Source organism: Oncorhynchus masou, chromosome 32 (genome assembly GCF_036934945.1).
Source record: "Oncorhynchus masou masou isolate Uvic2021 chromosome 32, UVic_Omas_1.1, whole genome shotgun sequence".
Lineage (NCBI taxonomy): Eukaryota > Metazoa > Chordata > Actinopteri > Salmoniformes > Salmonidae > Oncorhynchus > Oncorhynchus masou.
Genome location: NC_088243.1, coordinates 25,563,301 through 25,584,385, shown reverse-complemented (window position 1 = coordinate 25,584,385; position 21,085 = coordinate 25,563,301). Strand labels below are relative to the sequence as shown.

At 40.2% G+C, this 21,085-nt stretch overlaps 1 protein-coding gene and 1 pseudogene across 5 annotated transcripts; both read right to left on the bottom strand.

The window, feature by feature from the left end:
* Positions 1-276: 276 nt before the first annotated feature.
* On the bottom strand, positions 277-2,271 carry LOC135527172 (uncharacterized; annotated as a pseudogene).
* Positions 2,272-3,709: 1,438 nt separating this feature from the next.
* LOC135525775 (cell division cycle-associated protein 4-like) lies at positions 3,710-11,579 on the bottom strand. Of its 5 annotated transcripts, XM_064953603.1 has the most exons (5): positions 11,530-11,570; positions 11,054-11,251; positions 8,504-8,719; positions 7,941-8,077; positions 3,710-7,634 (listed from the first exon to the last, which is right to left on the bottom strand). In XM_064953603.1, exon 5 carries the CDS (start codon positions 7,623-7,625, stop codon positions 6,702-6,704), a length of 924 nt encoding a protein of 307 aa, XP_064809675.1. In that variant the 5' UTR covers positions 7,626-7,634; positions 7,941-8,077; positions 8,504-8,719; positions 11,054-11,251; positions 11,530-11,570; the 3' UTR covers positions 3,710-6,701. The 5 variants fall into 5 exon arrangements, with proteins under 5 accessions (XP_064809675.1, XP_064809674.1, XP_064809677.1 ...); XM_064953602.1 differs by having other exon boundaries at positions 11,054-11,579; XM_064953605.1 differs by having other exon boundaries at positions 8,504-8,620; positions 11,054-11,579.
* Between the last annotated feature and the right edge of the window lie 9,506 nt (positions 11,580-21,085).

Here is a 21,085-nt window from a genome sequence, read left to right as displayed (position 1 = left end):
ATCACAGTGCAGGTGCATTTATACGGAGACTTGATTACACACAGGTGGATTGTATTTATCATCATTAGTCATTTGGGTCAACATTGGATCATTCAGAGATCCTCACTGAACTTCTGGAGAGAGTTTGCTGCACTGAAAGTAAAGGGGCTGAATAATTTTGCACGCCCAATTTTTCAGTTTTTGATTTGTTAAAAAAGTTTGAAATATCCAATAAATGTCGTTCCACTTCATGATTGTGTCCCACTTGTTGTTGATTCTTCACAAAAAAATACAGTTTTATATCTTTATGTTTGAAGCCTGAAATGTGGCAAAAGTTCAAAGTTCAAGGGGGCCGAATACTTTCGCAAGGCACTGTATTTCTTAACTTTCCTCATTGAAACTCAAATACTACATTTCTACAGAATTATTTTAAGTCTTTAAGGCACTGTTTTTTAAAGGGAAAAGTGGCTGCTATAATTTGATTAATATACAAAGATAATGTACAATTTCAAGAAGATGCATTATATAATAGCACAAGCACTAAAGGTAAAAGTATTTTTTCTCGCATTCTGACGACTCCCTCAAGAACTGAACATTATGTTCTCAGTAGATACACCGTCAAGTCTACGTCACCTTAATAAAACCGCTCTCGTATGACAAAAATACTGATGATGTCCAAATCCTTAACAACCAGGTCATGACCCCTTGATGTGAACTACATGTTTCATGAGTTGACTAGGATCTCCATAATGTGTTCCAGATCATTGAGGTCGGTCAGACACTGCTTTAGTCCCTTGTCCCCCCAGGACGACACCCCGCACACCCAGGATGGGTAGCCAGCCAAGGCCGAGGGGATATCAGAGTCATACATGGAGGTGTCAATGTCCTCAGAGATGTCATCCAGGGCAAGGTCCGTGAGGTAGCCCAGGGCTTTGTGCTCTGGGGTGCCCAGAGGAGCTGTCCTGTAAGGGAGATGTAGGCAACAAAGGGTGAGGCGGCGAGGGCGAGGAGACACCCAGTGCGTTTCCTTCAGCACACCCTGGGCAGGTGAGTGGGCCATCCTCCTCCCAAATACCATCACTGAGAGAGTCATGGTGGACAGCATTTAAAGGCAAGTTTGAGAGGTCAGTTGTGTGGGTAGGTGCATCAGGGTAAGGGGAGAGTGACTGTGCATGTCCTATTGAATCTGCCTCAGGGTATTCACCAACAGCACTGAGCGGTGCAGGCTTAGTTCTGCTCCTGTTCGACTGCGCTGTAGCTTGTCCAGGCATAGGCTAAGCACCAGCTGCTGCAGATGAGGCAGGTAAGAAGACCCACCCTGAGCCTTGACCTCAGCCTTCTCTGGCAAATAGACCTTGAGCCCCTCTGCCTACAACTGTTTCTGCTTCACGCCACGACCCAACATAGATCTAGACAGGAAAGACATTGATCACTTTCACTGATCAACATTTGAGTATGAAATATACATATCACTTGAGTGTGGTCTTCATATAGTTTTAAATCTAGTTTGTAATGTAAGGCTCTTGTTCAGTGAGTCGATAGGCTACTGTATTGGCCTACATGTGCAATGTGTGTACTTGCTGTTACTGTATTGGCCAGGTCTACATGTGCAACATTAGCCTAGACAACAGATAGTGGGCGCTAATGGATGATGCTTTATGTACAAGCAGGTCCAATGGGGACACTTGAGTGTATTACCCGCTGGGCACATCAATCCTGGACGATAATGTAGCTCTAGCGCCCAATATCGGCTGCCTAGGGTAGTGCAACTTCTGTCTCGCTGTTGACAGTGCTCTAATTAACTACTGTATTTATGCATATTTTCATGTGTAAGACAGCAATAAATATGAGCTTGAGTTCAGGATGAATAATGCGTCCCAATATTTTTTCCATTATAAAATTAACAATTTATGAAGTGCTGTTGAGACACGACTATCTAGAAAACGCAAACACAACATGTTAGTAATACTACCAATACAAATCACATAAGCTAATCTACCTGTATTTTGGAGCTACTGCATTCGATTCCAACTCCTCGGTTTATAAAATATCCTGTGCATTGTCGATTATTCGTTGCTCTCTCAAAAGACCGTCATTTACACAGTTGAGTTTTCACTGCATCTTATTGAAATGTGAGGAAGGCAAGAAATCGTACAAATGTTTTGTTCAAAGGCCGTGTCTCTTTTCGTTATGGCTATCCCCCTGACCGCTGATAAACGTGTCTGTTTTGCTTGGAGGGGTGCGGGACTACAGGGGCACATGGAACGGCAGAGACAGTTCCCGGATACCCATTATGAAAGCAGTTGGTCGGCGAGACCACTCACGGGGCTGGGAAATGTGCAACACATGAGGTTTGTAACTTTTTACATGCGTTGAAATTCACAGTACCCAGTCTACATCGCAGCGCATTTGACTGCAAATCAGAGTTGTTAAGTGTGTGTGCACATTACAAAAGTAAAGTATTACCTTGGGAGGAACTAATTAATTGGAACAAAATTTGGAGATCAATGTGTCTTTCAGTATGTTTTCGACATTTCAATGAAGATTTGGAAGAATATCCCATGAATAAGTATAATGGTCTCACTTCATAATATAGTAAAATCTAAGTACCTAATTACTCCATTGTTAATATTTTTGTTATCATGAAAATAGTCCAAAAATGTACCGTTTCAAATCCTGTGTTAAGAAATGCAATGTTAGTCTCATGGAATATAATTTCTTGAGCACTACAGAAATCAATTGATATTATGGTGTGCATTTACGTTTTTGAAGGTTGAACACTGATTGGTATGCACATTACACAGCTTACACTACAAATCAATCACAATACTTTAACTTACCTTTATACTAGTGTAACAGTATAATTTTAAACCGTCCCCTCGCCCATACCCGGGCGTGAACCAGGGACCCTCTGCACACATCAACAACTGACACCCACGAAGCATCGTTACCCATCGCTCCACAAAAGCCACGGCCCTTGCAGAGCAAGGGGAACTACTACTTCAAAATCTCAGAGCAAGTGACGTCACCGATTGAAACGCTATTTAGCGCACACTGCTAACTAAGCTAGCCGTTTCACATCCGTTACACTCACCCCCCTTTTGACCTTCATCCTTTTCCGCAGCAACCAGTGATCCGGGTCACGGCACCAATGTAACAGTATAATTTTAAACCGTCCCCTCACCTATACCCGGGCACGAACCAGGGACCCTCTGCACACATCAACAACTGACACCCACGAAGCATCGTTACCCATCGCTCCACAAAAGCCACGGCCCTTGCAGAGCAAGGGGAACTACTACTTCAAGAACTCAGAGCAAGTGACGTCACCGATTGAAACGCTATTTAGCGCGCACTGCTAACTAAGCTAGCCGTTTCACATCCGTTACATTAGCGGTCAGGATTCCTGGTTTTCACTCAGGCGGCCGGGGTTCGACTACTGGTATGGAAACAACTGTTTTGGGGCGACAGGTAGTCTAGTGGTTAGAGCATTGTGCCAGTAATCGAAAGGTTGCTGAATCAAATCCCTGAACTGACAAGGTAAAAATCTGTCATGCTACCCCTGAACAAGGGGCAGGCTGTCATTGAAAGAAAGAATTTGGTCTTAACTGACTTGCCTAGTTAAAAAAAATATTTACAAAAGGTCTTTAAATAAAAGGAGAAATTTCATTTTTTTAATGTATTTATACTAAGACTAATTTGCTCAAATTAATTCAAATTAAAAAATGACAAGATTTGCACCTTTTATTATAAAAAATATTTACAAAGGTCCTAAAATGTTTTCTTAATATAAAAATGCATATACTTTACAATTGTTAAGGTCTTTGAAATTCTAGCTGCTGTTTGAAGCAGTGACATCATTCAGAGGAGTTTTGTGGTAGTAATGACCAGAGTAATACTGTCAGATTTTACTGGTACGGTTTGCCTGAGTAATCTTTTCATCATGATAAGGAGACATTATGAAAAGAAATCTTTAGAGAAAGAGCTGCTTGTAAAAATACATTTAAAAAATGATAGTTGAATTCTGTACAAAATATATTTTTGCAAAAGAAATGCATAGTGAATAGGGGGGGTATTGAGTTGTAATTAAGCAATAAGGCAAAAGGGGGTGTGGTATATGCCCAATATATACCACGGCTAAAGTGTGCTTGGATAAAGCCCTTAGCCATGGTATATTGGCCATATACCACAACCACCCGAGGTGTCTTATTTCTATTATAAATTGGTTACCAACGTAATTAGAGCAGTAAAAATGTCATACCCATGGTATATGGTCTGATATACCACAGCTTTGAGCCAATCAGCATTCAGGGCTCGAACCACCCAGATTATAATATATCACATGGGTATACACACAGCTCAGTTTAAAAATCTACGTGGCATGTATGTATCTGTATTTAATAAATTAAATAAATTAAAAGGAATAACTTAACGGGTCAACCAATAATTCTTAATTTGTAGTAATACAAATATCAGAAAATAAGGCTTCTTAATGCTGATATCAAGCAAGAGTTTCTCTAAATACTTTACAAATCTAGTCTAGGTTGTAAGGGATGGATTCAAATCCAGTAGGAAAAAAAACTGTGCCCATCTTGAGACTTAAATGGTTAAAACCAAACCATAGGAAGACATTGGGTGACTGGCTAAATTAAAATGTATCATATTCAAAATATGGGGGGATATTATATTAAATCATACTGGTACATTTCCCAAACTGTAAATTGCAAAAATATATATTTCTATATACATACAGTTGAAGTCAGAAGTTTACATTTACTTTGGAATCATTAAAACTCATTTTTCCACCACTCCACAAATTTCTTGTTTACAAACCATAGCTTTGGCAAGTCGGTTAGCACATCTACTTTGTGCATGACCCAAGTCATTTTTGTTTACAGACAGATTATTTCACTTATAACTCAATGTGTCACAATTCCAGTGGGACAGAATTTTACATGCACTAAGTTGACTGTGCAGCTTGGATAATTCCAGAAAATTATGTTGTGGCTTTAGAAGTTTCTGATAGGCTAATTGACATCATTTGAGTCAATTGGAGGTGTACCTGTGGATGTATTTCAAGGCCTACCTTGAAACTCGGTGCCTCTGAATGACATCATGGGAAAATTAAAAGAAATCAGCCAAAACCTCCGAAAAAAATTGTAGACCTCCACAAGTCTACAATTAGCAATTTCCAAACGCCTGAAGGTACCACGTTCATCTGTACAAACAATAGTACGCAGGAATAAACACCATGGGACCACACAGCCGTCACACCACTCAGGAAGGAGACGCGTTATCTCCTCGAGATGAATGTACTTTGGTGCGAAAAGTGCAAATCAATCACAGAACAGCAATGGACCTTGTGAAGATGCTGGAGGAAAAAGGTACAAAAGTATCTATATCCACAGTAAAACGTGTCCTATATCGACTTTACCTGAAAGGCCGCTCAGCAAGGAAAGGGACACTGCTCCAAAACTGCCATAAAAAAGCCAGACTACGGTTTGCAACTGCAAATGGGGTCAAAGATCGTACTTTTTGGAGAAATGTCCTCTGGTCTGATGAAACAAAAATAGAACTGTTTGGCCATAATGACCATCGTTATGTTTGGAGGAAAAAGGGGGACGCTTGCAAGCCGAAGAACACCATCCCAACCGTGAAGCATGGGGGTGGCAGCATCATGTTGTGGGGGTGCTTTGCTGCAGGAGGGACTGGTGCACTTCACAAAATAGATGGCATCATGAGGGACGAAAATGATGTGGATATATTGAATCAACATCTCAAGACATCAGTCAGGAAGTTAAAGCTTGGTTGCAAATGGATCTTCCAAACGGACAATGACCTCAAGCATACTTCCAAAGTTGTGGCAAAATGGCTTAAGGACAACACAGTCAAGGTATTGGTGTGGCCATCACAAAGCCCTAACCTCAATCCCATAGAAAATGTGTGGGCAGAACTGAAAAATTGTGTGCGAACAAGGAGGCCTACAAACCTGACTCAGTTACACCAGCTGTCAGGAGGAATGGGCCAAAATTCACCCAACTTATTATGGGAAGCTTGTGGAAGGCTACCCAAAACGTTTGACCCAAGTTAAACAATTTAAAGGCAATGCTACCAAATACTAATTGAGTGTATGTAAACTTCTGACCCACTGGGAATGTGATGAAAAAAATAAAAGCTGAAATAAAATGTATATTATTCTGACATTTCACATTCTTAAAATTAAGTGGTGATCCTAACTGACCTAAGACAGGGAATTTTTTACTTGAATGAAATGTCAGGAATTGTGAAAAACTGAGTTTAAATGTATTTGGCTAAGGTGTATGTAAACTTCCGACTTCAACTATACGTACATGTTTCACTAATATTTGTTTTACTCTTTAGGAAAATATGCATCGCTTCAGAGGGTCTATTTGTGTGTAGTGTAATGACATTGTTCTTCAGTCCATACATATTACAATAAATAAAAACATAACTGGAAAAATAGATTGTATGACAAAAAGAAATATAGAAAAGTATGTAAAATAAGAAAAATCATAATGGTATAGGTTGTAATCTCTACCCACTTAGAGATGCACAGCTGCATGTCGTAACACTGAATAAGTTCTTGATTTCATAAACCCTCAACATCTGAATGTATAATAACACCATATCCAAATATACGCACCACGTGCACAGTCTGTAAAGAGTCTGCAAAGTAAGTATGCAAGGAAGTGTGTTGTTTCTCAGGAGCCCACTATGATCTCCATGATGTGGTCCAGTTCATTGAGGTCTGATCGGCAGCTGGTGCTGGAACTGAGGGGTGAGGGCCCATGGGAGGACAGGCTCTCCAGGAGGTCATAGGGCCCCATCTTAGGAACACTCTGCATTCCTGTCAGCACTGTATCAAGGTCGTAGTAAGACGCATCCACGTCTGAAAACAGTTCCTCCAGAGCAGGGTCAGGGCTGGGCGCAGGGTTTTTGATCTCGAACGTGCCAAAGACCTGCTCTGCTGTCCTGGTGTCCTCCACCAGGCTGTCACGCTCCCTCTCCTCCCCCTCTGAGCCAGACCCACACTCCTCACTGTCCTCCTCCTCATCATCATCATCATCATCACCTGTCTCCTCCTCTTCCCAGCAAGGGTCCATGCCAAAGGTGCCTGGCAGGTAGGAGGTTGGGGCTTGGGGGGAGACAGTGGACATAGTAATCCCCACCTCTGCCGCCGCCACCTCCTCCTCCAACACCTCCTCTGCAGGGCAGCCCTCTGAACCCACCACTGGGAAGGGCTTCGGGACCTGCTCCCCCTGGGCTGCCTCTGTCTGCCGGCACAGCACCTCGGTGGCCACCAGGCGGTCTGCAGAGCACTGGGCAGCAGCGTTGGCAGCACTCAGGGCCTGGGTCATGATCTGCCAGGTGCCGTCCTGGGTCATCTCCTCCTGGATCTGCCTCACCGTGTTGGCAATCAGCACCGAACGGCACAGATTAGGCTCCACCAGCATGTGACACAGCTGCAGTTTGATCAGGGACATGTCCAGCAGGGACTGCCGCTGCAGGCTGTAGGACGACAGCATCCTCACAGCTGCCAAATTCGACTGATTCACATCCTCACCGCCTGCCACAGGTTCCTCCCTGGAGTCGGAAAACTTGCGCTTCGTGCCCTTCGGGAACATTTTGGCTCTCTGGGGTGAAGGGAAATGGAAAGAGTGTTATTGGTGACAAACTGGTCAAAAAAACTTCACATTCTAACAAACACACATGATATAATGAAATACTGTGTTGTCTTGATGAATTTTAGTTATCAAAACTACATTCAAAAAATGTATGAATTTATAATTTGTGGTGTTATGTTTGAAGTGTGTGGCATAAGGACAAACTTTTCATTGGTAAGAGAATTTCATGAAGAAGAATCTCTACAGGTTAGCTAAATATTAATGTAATGTGCTACAGTATAAATAGCTTGTTGTTTTTCTGAAAGTTTGCTATACCTTTCCTGTTGAGAGGCACAGGCATTAGCATAGCAGCTTGGTCCCGGCTGCAGCGCTTCAGTACTTTTGTACAAGCAACAAGCAGCTTTTGTTCTGCACCCTTTCTGCCCATTTTAGGCCAGTCTGAAGCAAGGCTCCTGCTGGGCGGAACAACCACACTTTTAACAGACCCACTGAACCACCGAAAATACAGCATGTTACCAACCAACTACCATCAATGCGGTCAAAATCAGGACAGGTCAGGCTTTTCTCAACAACAAAAAACACAATCAGCTCATGTACATACACTATCCCACCCCACTGCCACCTGTCGTCAAACATCTAAATATTGGCAAAAGTGAGTTCACTTCTGTACTACCGGAGTGAAGTTAATAGGACACATACTGGGTGAGAAAAGTCAAAAGAATACCACATAGGTTTAAAATGTGATATGTTTGAGATACACACACCATGCTCCAAAAAATATAACTGCTATAATTTAATTAAAGGGAAAGGAGGAACAGTGAAAATAACCTTCCTGAAGCAGTATCTCTGTCTGAATGAGAAGATATCAGAAGACTTGCCTCAAAACAACAGGGGACGGCTGTTGACTCCAAGGGACCAACAAGCAGGGAAGAGCAGAGTAGGGAGAGAACACAGGACAGGAGCCTGTGTGACATCACACTACATTTTCCATCAGACTAAAACAAAGGAACTTCTGTCAGGGTGTGCATCTCCTCAGAGAGAGCAGTTGCTGGGGCAGTAATTGGAGTTACTACTCTGCTACATGGATCAACCATCTACGAAGCAAGAAATTATATCAAAACAGGAGACAAGTATGAAATAAAGTAAAGCTAATAAAGTAACATTTTGGTTCAAAACAGCAAACATTTGCACTTAATAGATTGTAACACTATACTAGCTTATGGCAACAAAAAAAAGCACAGTTGATAATAGCAACTTAAACAATGTTCCTAATAAGCAAATGTCTTGTATCTATCTATTCTAGGGCTGCAGGGATACACTGTGGACATCACAGGGGCACAATCTATCAGTCTGCCAAGCAAAGGACATTGAGCTTTGGTCCTACCTGAGAAGACATCCCAGCACTGAAGCAACAAATAACATCACAAGTGACACTGTCGCATTTACTGTATGTTTTCACCATTGGAAGCAATCAGGAGAGTGCTTTTGAGTGTGTTAATGAACCTAACTTGAATGCAGACTTTATGGCCGACCACTTAGCCTAACTATTGCTTTCACTAGAGGGTGGTTATGTGCTTCTAATGTCATTAGCCATCAATAAACCATGATGAAAAACAATATGTCACATAATTGGACTGGTGCCCTTACTGAAATCTAAGCTCATGTTAGCTGCAAGAACTGAAGACTGAAAATGGACCTGCGTCAGACCACAGATAAAATGCACAAACAGTCCGATACAATCCTCTGGGGTACAAGACAACTGTCAAATTCAGCAAATGTTGTGTTCTAAATAGCTAAAACCCAAATAATAATTCCATATTTTCTAGTCCAATTCATGAGTAGCATTGCCAGGTACCCTATTCAAAATACAAAATGTGAGGCAGACACATGAATGTACTTTCTCTGTTTCTCTTTTGTTACCTTAGTGGTAACTGTAAAAAAGAATGGAGAATTTCTAGCTAAGAAGCAAAATACTACACAAGTAACAACAACACAGGGTTCATGTTAATGCACCATTTCACCCACAAACAATAGGTGTCTACTATGGGAGTATAGCTGATTGGATATCTGAAAACAAGGAAAAAAGGAGGCGCAATCATGGATATCTGAAAACAAGGAAAAAAGGAGGCGCAATCATTTTGATGAGAAAAAACTAGTTAGTGGTGCCAGTCAGGGGACTTTTTGCTCTTTATGAACACTGCAAACCTAAAATGGCCTGTTCAATACAAATCTGTTAGGTTGTAATCCATTGACAAACAGGATCTAATAGGTTAATGTGGCTATAAGAAAACAAAACATAAGTCAAGCCAACATACAACCCTTCAAATTAGGACGGCAGGTAGCCTAGTGGTTAGGACGTTGGGCCAGTAACCAAAAGGTTGCTGGATGGAATCCCTGAACTGACAAGGTAAAAATCTGTCTTCTGCCCCTGAACAAGGCAGTTAACCCACTGTTCCCCAGTAGGCCGTCATTGTAAATAAGAATTTGTTCTTTACTGACTTGCCTAGTTAAATAAAGGTTAAATGAAAAACAAATATTTAAAGTTGAATCATTGTTTTGATGAATCAAGGCTTTTTACTCCAAACAATTAATCTTTCAGTACCAAATGTAAGGAGGGAACCTCATTCATGCATGCTGTTGCTTGTTGTACTGTATGTGTTATGCCTCAGTTATATTACACCGTTCTAAACGTCAAAGAGCACCAAGGCTTAATACATAAAAGCATTAACACCCACAGTTCCACCAGAGATCCTCTTCCTCCTCGTCTCTGGCTCCACCTAGGAATAGTCTCCCCTCCCCCACAATACTGACGTTGACAGTATTTCCGCTGCCGCTTATGCTTATTTGAATGGAGAAATTAGCTGACTACGCAACAGTGCGAGTGTGTATCCTGCAATTCATAATAGGTTAATTCAAAAATATGTACATAATGAAATTAGTTATTTATATTGCACTCACTGCAATGGCGCATGTCCTTCTCTGGTAGCTGTACCGCATGCTTTGTCTAGCTCGAGCAACAGTGACGCTGGGGCGACAACGGAGATGAGGCCATTTTGAAATAACTAACTACGTTACCTACTGTAGCTAGCTAATTTCCACTCTGCTATATAATTGTTTAACTATAAAATAACGGATATAAATGGGGTAGACTATTACAACACTGTTTTTAAAATGATGAACTTCCCTTTTCCAACTACATTTCTCCACTCTCCCTAACTGACATGGATACTCCCGCATGAAAATTGTTTAGCTACCTAACTACCGTTAGCTAACGTTACCTAGCTAAATGTGTAGCTAGCGCACCCCCCCCCCCCCCCCAGCCCCTCACCAGACTAACATTTGACAAGAGTTTCGGAGATAAACATTTCAATAAATGCCCCATATCAATCCTAACAAATAAATACAGTCGGTTAATTAATTTGGCGTACCTTTATTTTTACTTTATTCCGGTGTTGGTCATAGGATCCTCTGTAGAAAGCGGAGATCGGGCTGAGATGAGATCATTTATGCCACGGCTTCAAAACTAGCTACCTCGTCTTCACTGCTCCCTGCTTGCTACGGCCAGGGAGCAGGAGGGGTGAATGGGGCGGGTTCCATGCATCTTGATAGACAGGCTGTCATTGTCACTTGAACGAGAGCACCAGAACAAAAGGTACACTCCACACTCTCAAAACGCAAAGAAATGGCACAGCAACAACAGCACATGTAAATCAGAGCTCGCGTACGTTTTCCCCACAACTGCAGACTGTAATCAGTGCATAGCGAGGAAATTGTTATTTCAAAGCAAAACAACAACAATAAATTAAATACAACTACGATGAGTTATACAGAATTATAGAATATAATGACATTGGAGCTTTTGACTTAATGTATATATTTTTTTCATTATTCAAATTTGGTTTACCAAGGATTTTTGTTATCTTCTCTTTTGACAAATTCCTCTTCCAATCTTACTCTAGTTCGTGGGTGTGAAATTGGATGTGTTTGGCCAAAAACGTAGTGACGGTACAACACCGTAACCCGATCGGAAATTGCGGCGAGTAGTGCGGAAGAAAATGAGAAGTGTAGAAAAAGTTGGTGAAGCAACAGCTGTGCTGGAATGCGAACAATAAGGGTGTCAGTTCTGAGGGTATATAATGGGAGGATGAGCGTCAAGGACCGGAATGGTCAGTAGTGGAAAGACATAGGATGAAGAGAGATCATTATACAGAAAGCAGTAGTGATGTGTTGGAGTGGAAAGTTGTGATAAATTGTCACGCTTGGGTAAATGTAAAGATACCTTCATAGAAAATGATTCAAATAAAAGTGAAGGTCACCCATTAAAATAGTACTTGAGTAAAAGTCTAGAAGTATTTGCTTTTAAATATACTTAATTATTCAAAGTAAATAGAATTACTCAAATGTACTTAAGTATTAAAAGTAAAAGTATAAACAATTTCAAATAACTTATTTTAAGCAAACCAGACTGCACATTTATTTTTATTTTTTTATTAACATTTACGAATAGTCAGAGTCACAATCCAACACTCAAGACATAATTTGCAAATTAAGCATTTGTGTTTAGTGAGTCAGCCAGATCAGAGGCAGTAGGGATGACCAGGTGATCTTCTCGTGATAAGTCTGGGAATTGGACCATTTTCCTGTAAAAATGTAACGAGTAATTTTGGGTGTCAGGGAAAATGTATGGAGTAAAAAGTACATTCTTTTCTTTAGGAATATAGTAAAGTAAAAGTTGGCAAAAATATAAATGGAAAAGTAAAGTAGAAATAACCACAAAAACGACTTTATAACAATAAGTACTTTAAAGTATTTTTATATTAGAACTAATTCCATTGAGATAGAGGTACAGTTGGAAGTCGGAAGTTTACATAGACCTTAGCCAAATAGATTTAAACTCAGTTTTTCACAATTCCTGACATTTAATCCTTGTAAAAATTCCCTGTCTTAGGTCAGTTAGGATCACCACTTTATTTTAATAATGTGAAATGTCAGAATAGTAGTAGAGAGAATTATTTATTTCAGCTTTTATTTCTTTCATCACATTCCCAGTGGGTCAGAAGTTTACATACACTCAATTAGTATTTGGTAGCATTGCCTTTAAATTGTTTAACTTGGGTCAAACGTTTCGGGCAGCCTTCCACAAGCTTCCCACAATAAACTGGTTGAATTTTGGCCCATTCCTCCTGACAGAGCTGGTGTAACTGAGTCAGGTTTGTAGGCCTCCTTGCTCGCACACGCTCTTTCAGTTCTGCCCACAAATTTTCTATAGGTATGAGGTCAGGGCTTTGTGATGGCCACTCCAATACATTGACTGTGTTGTCCTTAAGCCATTTTGCCACAACTTTGGAAGTATGCTTGGGGTCAATGTCCATTTGGAAGATCCATTTGTGACCAAGCTTTAACTGATGTCTTGAGATGTTGCTTCAATATATCCACATAATTTTCCTACCTCATGATGCTATCTAATTTGTGAAGTGCACCAGTCCCTCCTGCAGCAAAGCACCCCCACAGCATGATGCTGCCACCCCGTGCTTCACTGTTGGGATGGTGCTCTTCGGCTTGGAAGTGTCCCCCTTTTTCCTCCAAACATAACAATGGTCATTATGGCCAAACAGTTCTAGTTTTGTTTCATTAGACCAGAGAACATTTCTCCAAAAAGTACGATCTTTGACCCCATGTGCAGTTGCAAACCGTAGTCTGTTTTTACTATGGAAATAGATACTTTTGTACCTGTTTCCTCCGCAAGGTCCTTTGCTGTTGCACTTTTTGCAACAAAGTACGTTCATCTCTAGGGGACAGAATGCATCTCCTTCCTGAGCGGTATGACGGCTGCGTGCTCCCATGGTGTTTACACTTGTGCACTATTGTTTGTATAGATGAAGGTGGTACCTTCAGGCGTTTGGAAGTGAAATTAGCTTGGTTCATTGGAAATGGTAGATTGTTAAAACCTGTTAAGGCTTGGGACAAAACTGCCCCCTTTGGATGAATTGCGTGCCCATAGTAAACTGAAAATAATTCTGTCCAAAATTGCTAATATATGCATATAATAATTATTATTGGATAGAAAACACTCTAAAGCTTCTAAAACCGTTGGAATTATGTCTGTAAGTATAGCAGAACTCACAGGGCAGGCAATCTCCCAAACTAGTTTTGGCAACCTGAAAGTTGGTGCAACTTTACGTCATCGCCCCCACCCTTCCCAACCAGCTATGAATCTGGGAACACTTTCTATGTCTTCCACTAGATGTCCTCATTCAGTAGAGCGTTTAATTGTGCAAATCATGCGGGCTTTGACCCTTTGGCAGGCAAAATAGTGGGTGTCGCGAGAAAACACATGTGCGTTAGGGCGCGCTTTGGGCACGGAGCTTCCTTTGTTCCAGCTTGCCTGAGAAGAAGTATGATTGTCCGGTTGAATTGAGAAATGTTTTGTACGTTTATAACATCCTAAAGCTTGATTCTGCACTTAGTTTGACCAGTTTAGACGACATATAATATGTAATTTTGAAGTTTTGATGCGCAACTGTTCGGGACCAGAAGTCATTTTGGATGCATTTCAGCTGAAACTGTTAGCATATGCTAATACAAAGACACACGACTTGAAACCAAACGATGTATTGGGTAAGTATGACTCCTTCCACTACATTCTGATCGAAGACCATCAAAGGTAAGGAAATATTTATGTTGTAATTTTGTATTTCTGTTGACTCCAACATAGCGGAGAAATATTGCTTACATCTGAGCGCCTCCTCAGATTATTGACTAGTGAGCGATTTCTGTAACGTTAAAAATAAATGTAACATAGCGGTTGCATTAAGAAGCAGTGTATCTTTCTAACTATATGTAGAACATGTATATTTAGTCAAAGTTTATGATGTGTATTTCTGTTATCTGGCGGAGCTTTCTATAATTTCTCCGGACAATTTTTTTAGCATTTTTTGAACATGGCGTCAATGTAAACAGAGATTTATGGAAATAAATGGCATATTACTGAAAAAAACATAAATGTACTGTGTAACATGTCATATTACTGTCATCTGATGAAGATTTTCAAAAGGTTAGTGAATGATTTTTATTTTAATCCTGCGTTTGTGATTGCATCTTTTGTTCGACAAAATGGCTGCATATCGTCTGTGTCTTTGTGGTGGTTTGACATAAATATGTGCTATGTTTTCGCTGTAAAACATTTTAGAAATCTGACTCACTGGGTAGATGAACAAGGTGTTTATCTTTCATTTGAGCTATTGGACTTGTTAATGTGTGGAGGTTAAATAATTCAAAGAATATTTTTGCATTCCATGTGCCACCGTTCCAGCTGAACGGGGGGAAGTGGCGTCCCCCTCAGGGAACGCCTGGCGTCAACAAGTCTATTGTGTGGAAGTCAGACTCAGCAAGAGAAGATTCTGAAAATGGAAAAGCTTGATGGGAAGAAGATTAAAAGCCGTGTCCTTTGTTCTTATGCTAGATTGAGGGGAGTCATCACTGGGGTCCCAGTATCTAAAGTACCAGTCAAAAGTTTGGACACACCTACTCATTCCATGGTTTTTCTTTATTTTTACTATTTTCTACATTTTAGAATAATAGTGAAGACATGAAAACTATGAAATAACACATATGGAATCATGTAGTAACCAAACAAGTGTTAAACAAATCAAAATATATTTTATATTTGAGATTCTTCAAAGTAGCCACCCTTTGCCCTTGTCACGTTCTGACCTTTATTTCCTTTGTTTTGTCTTTATTTAGTATGGTCAGGGCGTGAGTTGGGTGGGCAGTCTACAGTGCCTTGCGAAAGTATTCGGCCCCCTTGAACTTTGCGACCTTTTGCCACATTTCAGGCTTCAAACATAAAGATATAAAACTGTATTTTTTGGTGAAGAATCAACAACAAGTGGGACACAATCATGAAGTGGAACGACATTTATTGGATATTTCAAACTTTAACAAATCAAAAGCTGAAAAATTGGGCGTGCAATATTATTCAGCCCCTTTACTTTCAGTGCAGCAAACTCTCTCCAGAAGTTCAGTGAGGATCTCTGAATGATCCATTGTTGACCTAAATGACTAATGATGATAAATACAATCCACCTGTGTGTAATCAAGTCTCCGTATAAATGCACCTGCACTGTGATAGTCTCAGAGATCCGTTAAAAGCGCAGAGAGCATCATGAAGAACAAGGAACACACCAGGCAGGTCCGAGATACTGTTGTGAAGAAGTTTAAAGCCGGATTTGGATACAAAAAGATTTCCCAAGCTTTAAACATCCCAAGGAGCACTGTGCAAGCGAAAATATTGAAATGGAAGGAGTATCAGACCACTGCAAATCTACCAAGACCTGGCCGTCCCTCTAAACTTTCAGCTCATACAAGGAGAAGACTGATCAGAGATGCAGCCAAGAGGCCCATGATCACTAATAACTCTGGATGAACTGCAGAGATCTACAGCTAAGGTGGGAGACTCTGTCCATAGGACAACAATCAGTCGTATATTGCACAAATCTGGCCTTTATGGAAGAGTGGCAAGAAGAAAGCCATTTCTTAAAGATATCCATAAAAAGTGTCGTATAAAGTTTGCCACAAGCCACCTGGGAGACACACCAAACATGTGGAAGAAGGTGCTCTGGTCAGATGAAACCAAAATTGAACTTTTTGGCAACAATGCAAAACGTTATGTTTGGCGTAAAAGCAACACAGCTCATCACCCTGAACACACCATACCCACTGTCAAACATGGTGGTGGCAGAATCATGGTTTGGGCCTGCTTTTCTTCAGCAGGGACAGGGAAGATGGTTAAAATTGATGGGAAGATGGATGGAGCCAAATACAGGACCATTCTGGAGGAAAACCTGATGGAGTCTGCAAAAGACCTGAGACTGGGACAGAGATTTGTCTTCCAACAAGACAATGATCCAAAACATAAAGCAAAATCTACAATGGAATGGTACAAAAATAAACATATCCAGGTGTTAGAATGGCCAAGTCAAAGTCCAGACCTGAATCCAATCGAGAATCTGTGGAAAGAACTGAAAACTGCTGTTCACAAATGCTCTCCATCCAACCTCACTGAGCTCGAGCTGTTTTGCAAGGAGGAATGGGAAAAAATTTCAGTCTCTCGATGTGCAAAACTGATAGAGACATACCCCAAGCGACTTACAGTTGTAATCACAGCAAAAGGTGGCGCTACAAAGTATTAACTTAAGGGGGCTGAATAATTTTGCGCGCCCAATTTTTCAGTTTTTGATTTGTTAAAAAAGTTTGAAATATCCAATAAATGTCGTTCCACTTCATGATTGTGTCCCACTTGTTGTTGATTCTTCACAAAAAAATACAGTTTTATATCTTTATGTTTGAAGCCTGAAATGTGGCAGAAGGTCGCAAAGTTCAAGGGGGCCGAATACTTTCGCAAGGCACTGTATGTTTGTTTGTTCTATATTTTGGGTATTTCTATGTTTCGGCCTAGTATGGTTCTCAATCAGAAGCAGGTGTCATTAGTTGTCTCTGATTGAGAATCATACTTAGGTAGCCTGGGTTTCACTGTGTGTTTGTGGGTGATTGTTCCTGTCTCTGTGTTTGCACCAGATAGGACTGTTAGGGTTTTCACATTTCTTGTTTTATGTAGTCAGTTGTTCATGTTTACATTTCGTATTAAAAAGAACCATGGACACTTACCACGTCGCATATTGGTCCTCTGATCCTTTTCGCCTCTCCTCTTCCGAAGAAGAGGAGGAAATCCCTTACAGCCCTGATAACTTTTGACTGGTACTGTATGTCCACAGATGATATTAAAGAAAATGTGAAGGGAGGCAGAGTGATTGAGGTCAAAAGGTTGATCAGTAGGAAAGAGGGTCAAAGAAGTCCAAGCTTATCAGTGATGTTGAGGTCTGAGAAAGTCTTGCCGGAGAAAGTACACATAGGATTTCCTATTTAGAATGTTAGAGAACTTGTCCCATATGCACTGCAGTGTTTTAAAAGCCAAAGAATGGGACATGTAGCTGCTCAGTGTAAAGGAAAGAAAAGAAGTGTGGAGGTGCACATGAGTATGGTGAATGTGGAAGCAATGTGAAGGTTAAGTCCTGTAATTATGGGGGAAAACACAGTGCTGCATTTTGTGGATGCCAGGTACAGAGAGAGGCTAGAGAGGCTCAGAGAAATAGAATTAGTCATGATGTATCATATGCAGAGGCCGTAAAACAAATTGTACAACATGTAGAGCTTACATGGATGTACCTGTAGTAAGTGGACCAACTGTCGAGGCTGGTGCTTCTGATGGTCTTGGCATGGTTTCGAGGCCTGTTCATAAATCTTGTGCTCATGAATGCGTGGTGTCAAAGGACACGTTGATAATGAATAAAGTTGACTTCATAGTTTTTATTGGTAAGGTTATCAATATGACTCGGTTTGTGGAAAGCAGAAATGCCAGGTTGAAGGTTTTTTTGGAGATGGCAAAATAGATTTTGGGGGTAACAGATATTACTGTTGAAATGGTTGTTGACATGCTGAACAATCCAAAGGGTGGAGTGTCTCAGCATGATATAGATCAAGTTTAATGAGGTTTTGGGGGGAGGGTGTGGTAGAAGTTAGGGATTTATCTGGTTTTGAATTTTATTTTCATGGCAGTACAGAATTGGGCAGATCATGATTGATCATACATTCCAGCACAGTAGGTGGCAGCATGTACTTAAACGATTGTTTGCGTACCGCCATGACATCATAGAAGAAGAAGCAGCAGCAGCAGCAGCAGCAGCAGCAGCAGACAAAGAAGAAGACCACGATGACAGCGACAGCGACCACGTTTGTCCTGCAGGGAGAGCTGTTGCCAATTCAAGTAATGACTGGCAGATGTTAAAGCTTTTGTATGGCTATTATAATAACCTTTTGTGTTTCAATCGGTGACGTCACTCGCTCTGAGACCTTGAAGTAATGGTTCCCCTTGCCCTGCAAGGGCCGCAGCTTTTGTGGAGCGATGGGTAACGATGCTTCGTCGGTGTCAGTTGTCTATGTGTGCAGAGGGTCCCCGGTTCAAGCCCGGCGAGGGGACGGATGAAAGCTATACTGTTACACATGCACCTTAGCCAAATACATTTAAACTCAGTTTTTTTTACAATTCCTGACATTTAATCATAGTAAAAATTCCCTGTCTTAGGTCAGTTAGGATTACCATTTTACTTTAAAAATGTGAAATGTCAATAATAGTAGAGAGAATTATATTTTTCAGCTTTTATTTCTTTCATCACATTCCCAGTGGGTCAGAAGTTTACATACACTCAATTAGTATTTGGTAGCGTTGCCATTAAATTGTTTAACTTGGGTCAAATGTTTCGGGTAGCCTTCCACAAGCCTCGCACAATAAGCTGGGTGAATTTTGGCCCATTCCTCCTGACAGAGCTAGTGTAACTGAATCAGGTTTGTAGACCTCCTTGCTCGCACACGCTTTTTCAGTTCTGCCCACAAATGTTCTATATCCACAGGTACACCTCCAGTTGACACAAATTATGTCAATCAGAAGCTTCTAAAGCCATGACATTATTTTCTGGAATTTTCCAAGCTGTTTAAATGCACAGTCAACTTAGCGTATGTAAACTTCTGACCCACTGGAATTGTGATACAGTGAATTGATCTGAATTGATACAGTGAAATAATCTGTCTGTAAACAATTCTTGGAAAAATGACTTTGTCCTAACCGACTTGCCAAAACTATAGTTTGTTAACAAGAAATTTGTGGAGTGGTTGAAAAACTAGTTTTAATGACTCCAACCTAAGTGTATGTAAACTTCTGACTTCAACTGTATTCTATTAAAACGTTAGAAAATACACACATCCTAATTTCAAAACAAAAACAAGGGGCAAATCATTACTGAGAGCAAAGGCTCCATCCATACAAGTTAGAACAACTTTGTAAATTAAATAAATAATTCTAGTAATATTCTTACTATTAACACCCAACTTATCTTTGACTTTTTTTAAATTATTATTCAATATAATACTGCAACCAAACAAATACAACTATATACAAATAAATTCAATACAATTATATACTTCATAAACATTCAAATAACTACCAGAATCCTATTCAATAAGAGAGTTAAACACGGTTTGGAATTTCATAACATGTTTACATATGTTTTCTTCCTATATTATTCATGTATTTTTATTGATACAAATTTGAGATCAAACGTAATACTTTATTTTTTGTAATTACTAGAGTATAGTAATTTTGTTTATCAAAACAGACATTTAGCCTCAGTAAAATAGTCAAACAGATGTGAAGTAAAGTGCAGTAATTACAGAAAACTGTTTAAACAACAGCTACAAGAAAAACATACTTTGCCAGTTGCAACACATTGTTGCAGGTCCCATGTGAAACCACTACTAAATCTTTGTTGGATCTGACATTTTTTGGGGTTATTTTACACTACATCAGGAGTTGGAAATGCTGATAAAGAATTGGGATATAATTGTATTAAATATCCAAAAGGAAACTAATTAAATAACATGAAACTAAGTCATTAATTATGATTGAACCAGTACATCCATGTTATTAAGCATATAATAGTACATTTTAAACATTCAACAAAAATGCTGCATAAAGTCATGCATCCCTGAAAGTGTATGGAACCAAACAATCAACAGCTCATCATTTGTAAATAACAGATCAATGTCGTTTGCAAAACGTATGCATATAAAACTCTAAAAGCATTAATACCAAGTAAAAAAGGGAGATTTTTAGCTCGGGACTAAGCAAGTGTTCACACTTGCACATTAAAAAGTGGGCTAGCACCAACCTTAGCCCAGGGCTTGCACCGACGTTTCGGCTCTAGCCCCAGAAACACGGTGTGTGTGAAATTGCCAGTGTGATACACAGAATTTTCACTGTCCAATCACAAAAGCTACACATTCACTTAATTGGCATATGCTTGTGATGCATCCAGCATGGTATTTTAAGTAAATGTATACTACTTCATCCTCCAATCTGAGTTTTAAAAATCCTACAAAAAAAACGATTGTCTTTCCAATTGAATAAGAATATGAATATACACTGTATATTCATTGACACGGCATCATACCCACACCGCCGTGCACGCCACCTTTTGTCCCTTATTTGGTAGTGAAAAAGTTGGCAACCCTAATTGTTTACCAGGTCCGACAGGCAGACAGCAAGATTTATACAAACCATCACCGTTGGAAATAAAATGCTAGACTAAAAGCAAGAGGAAATCATTTGTTAATAAAAAAAATGCCTTATTGCTTAACATTGGTCGAGTGTAAGAGATAGAATGTTGGTCCATGTGTGTTTGTACAAGTGTGAATCCTCAGCCCAGGGCTAAAGCCCACCCTTATTCTGCAATTACTGTGTCCAAAATACCACAGTCAACCGCAGTTACTGCACTTTTACTGCAGTTTCAAAACGGCAATCTTTCTTTATAAGGGCAGAGTTAACAAATGCTTGTGCAAACAGGATAAAC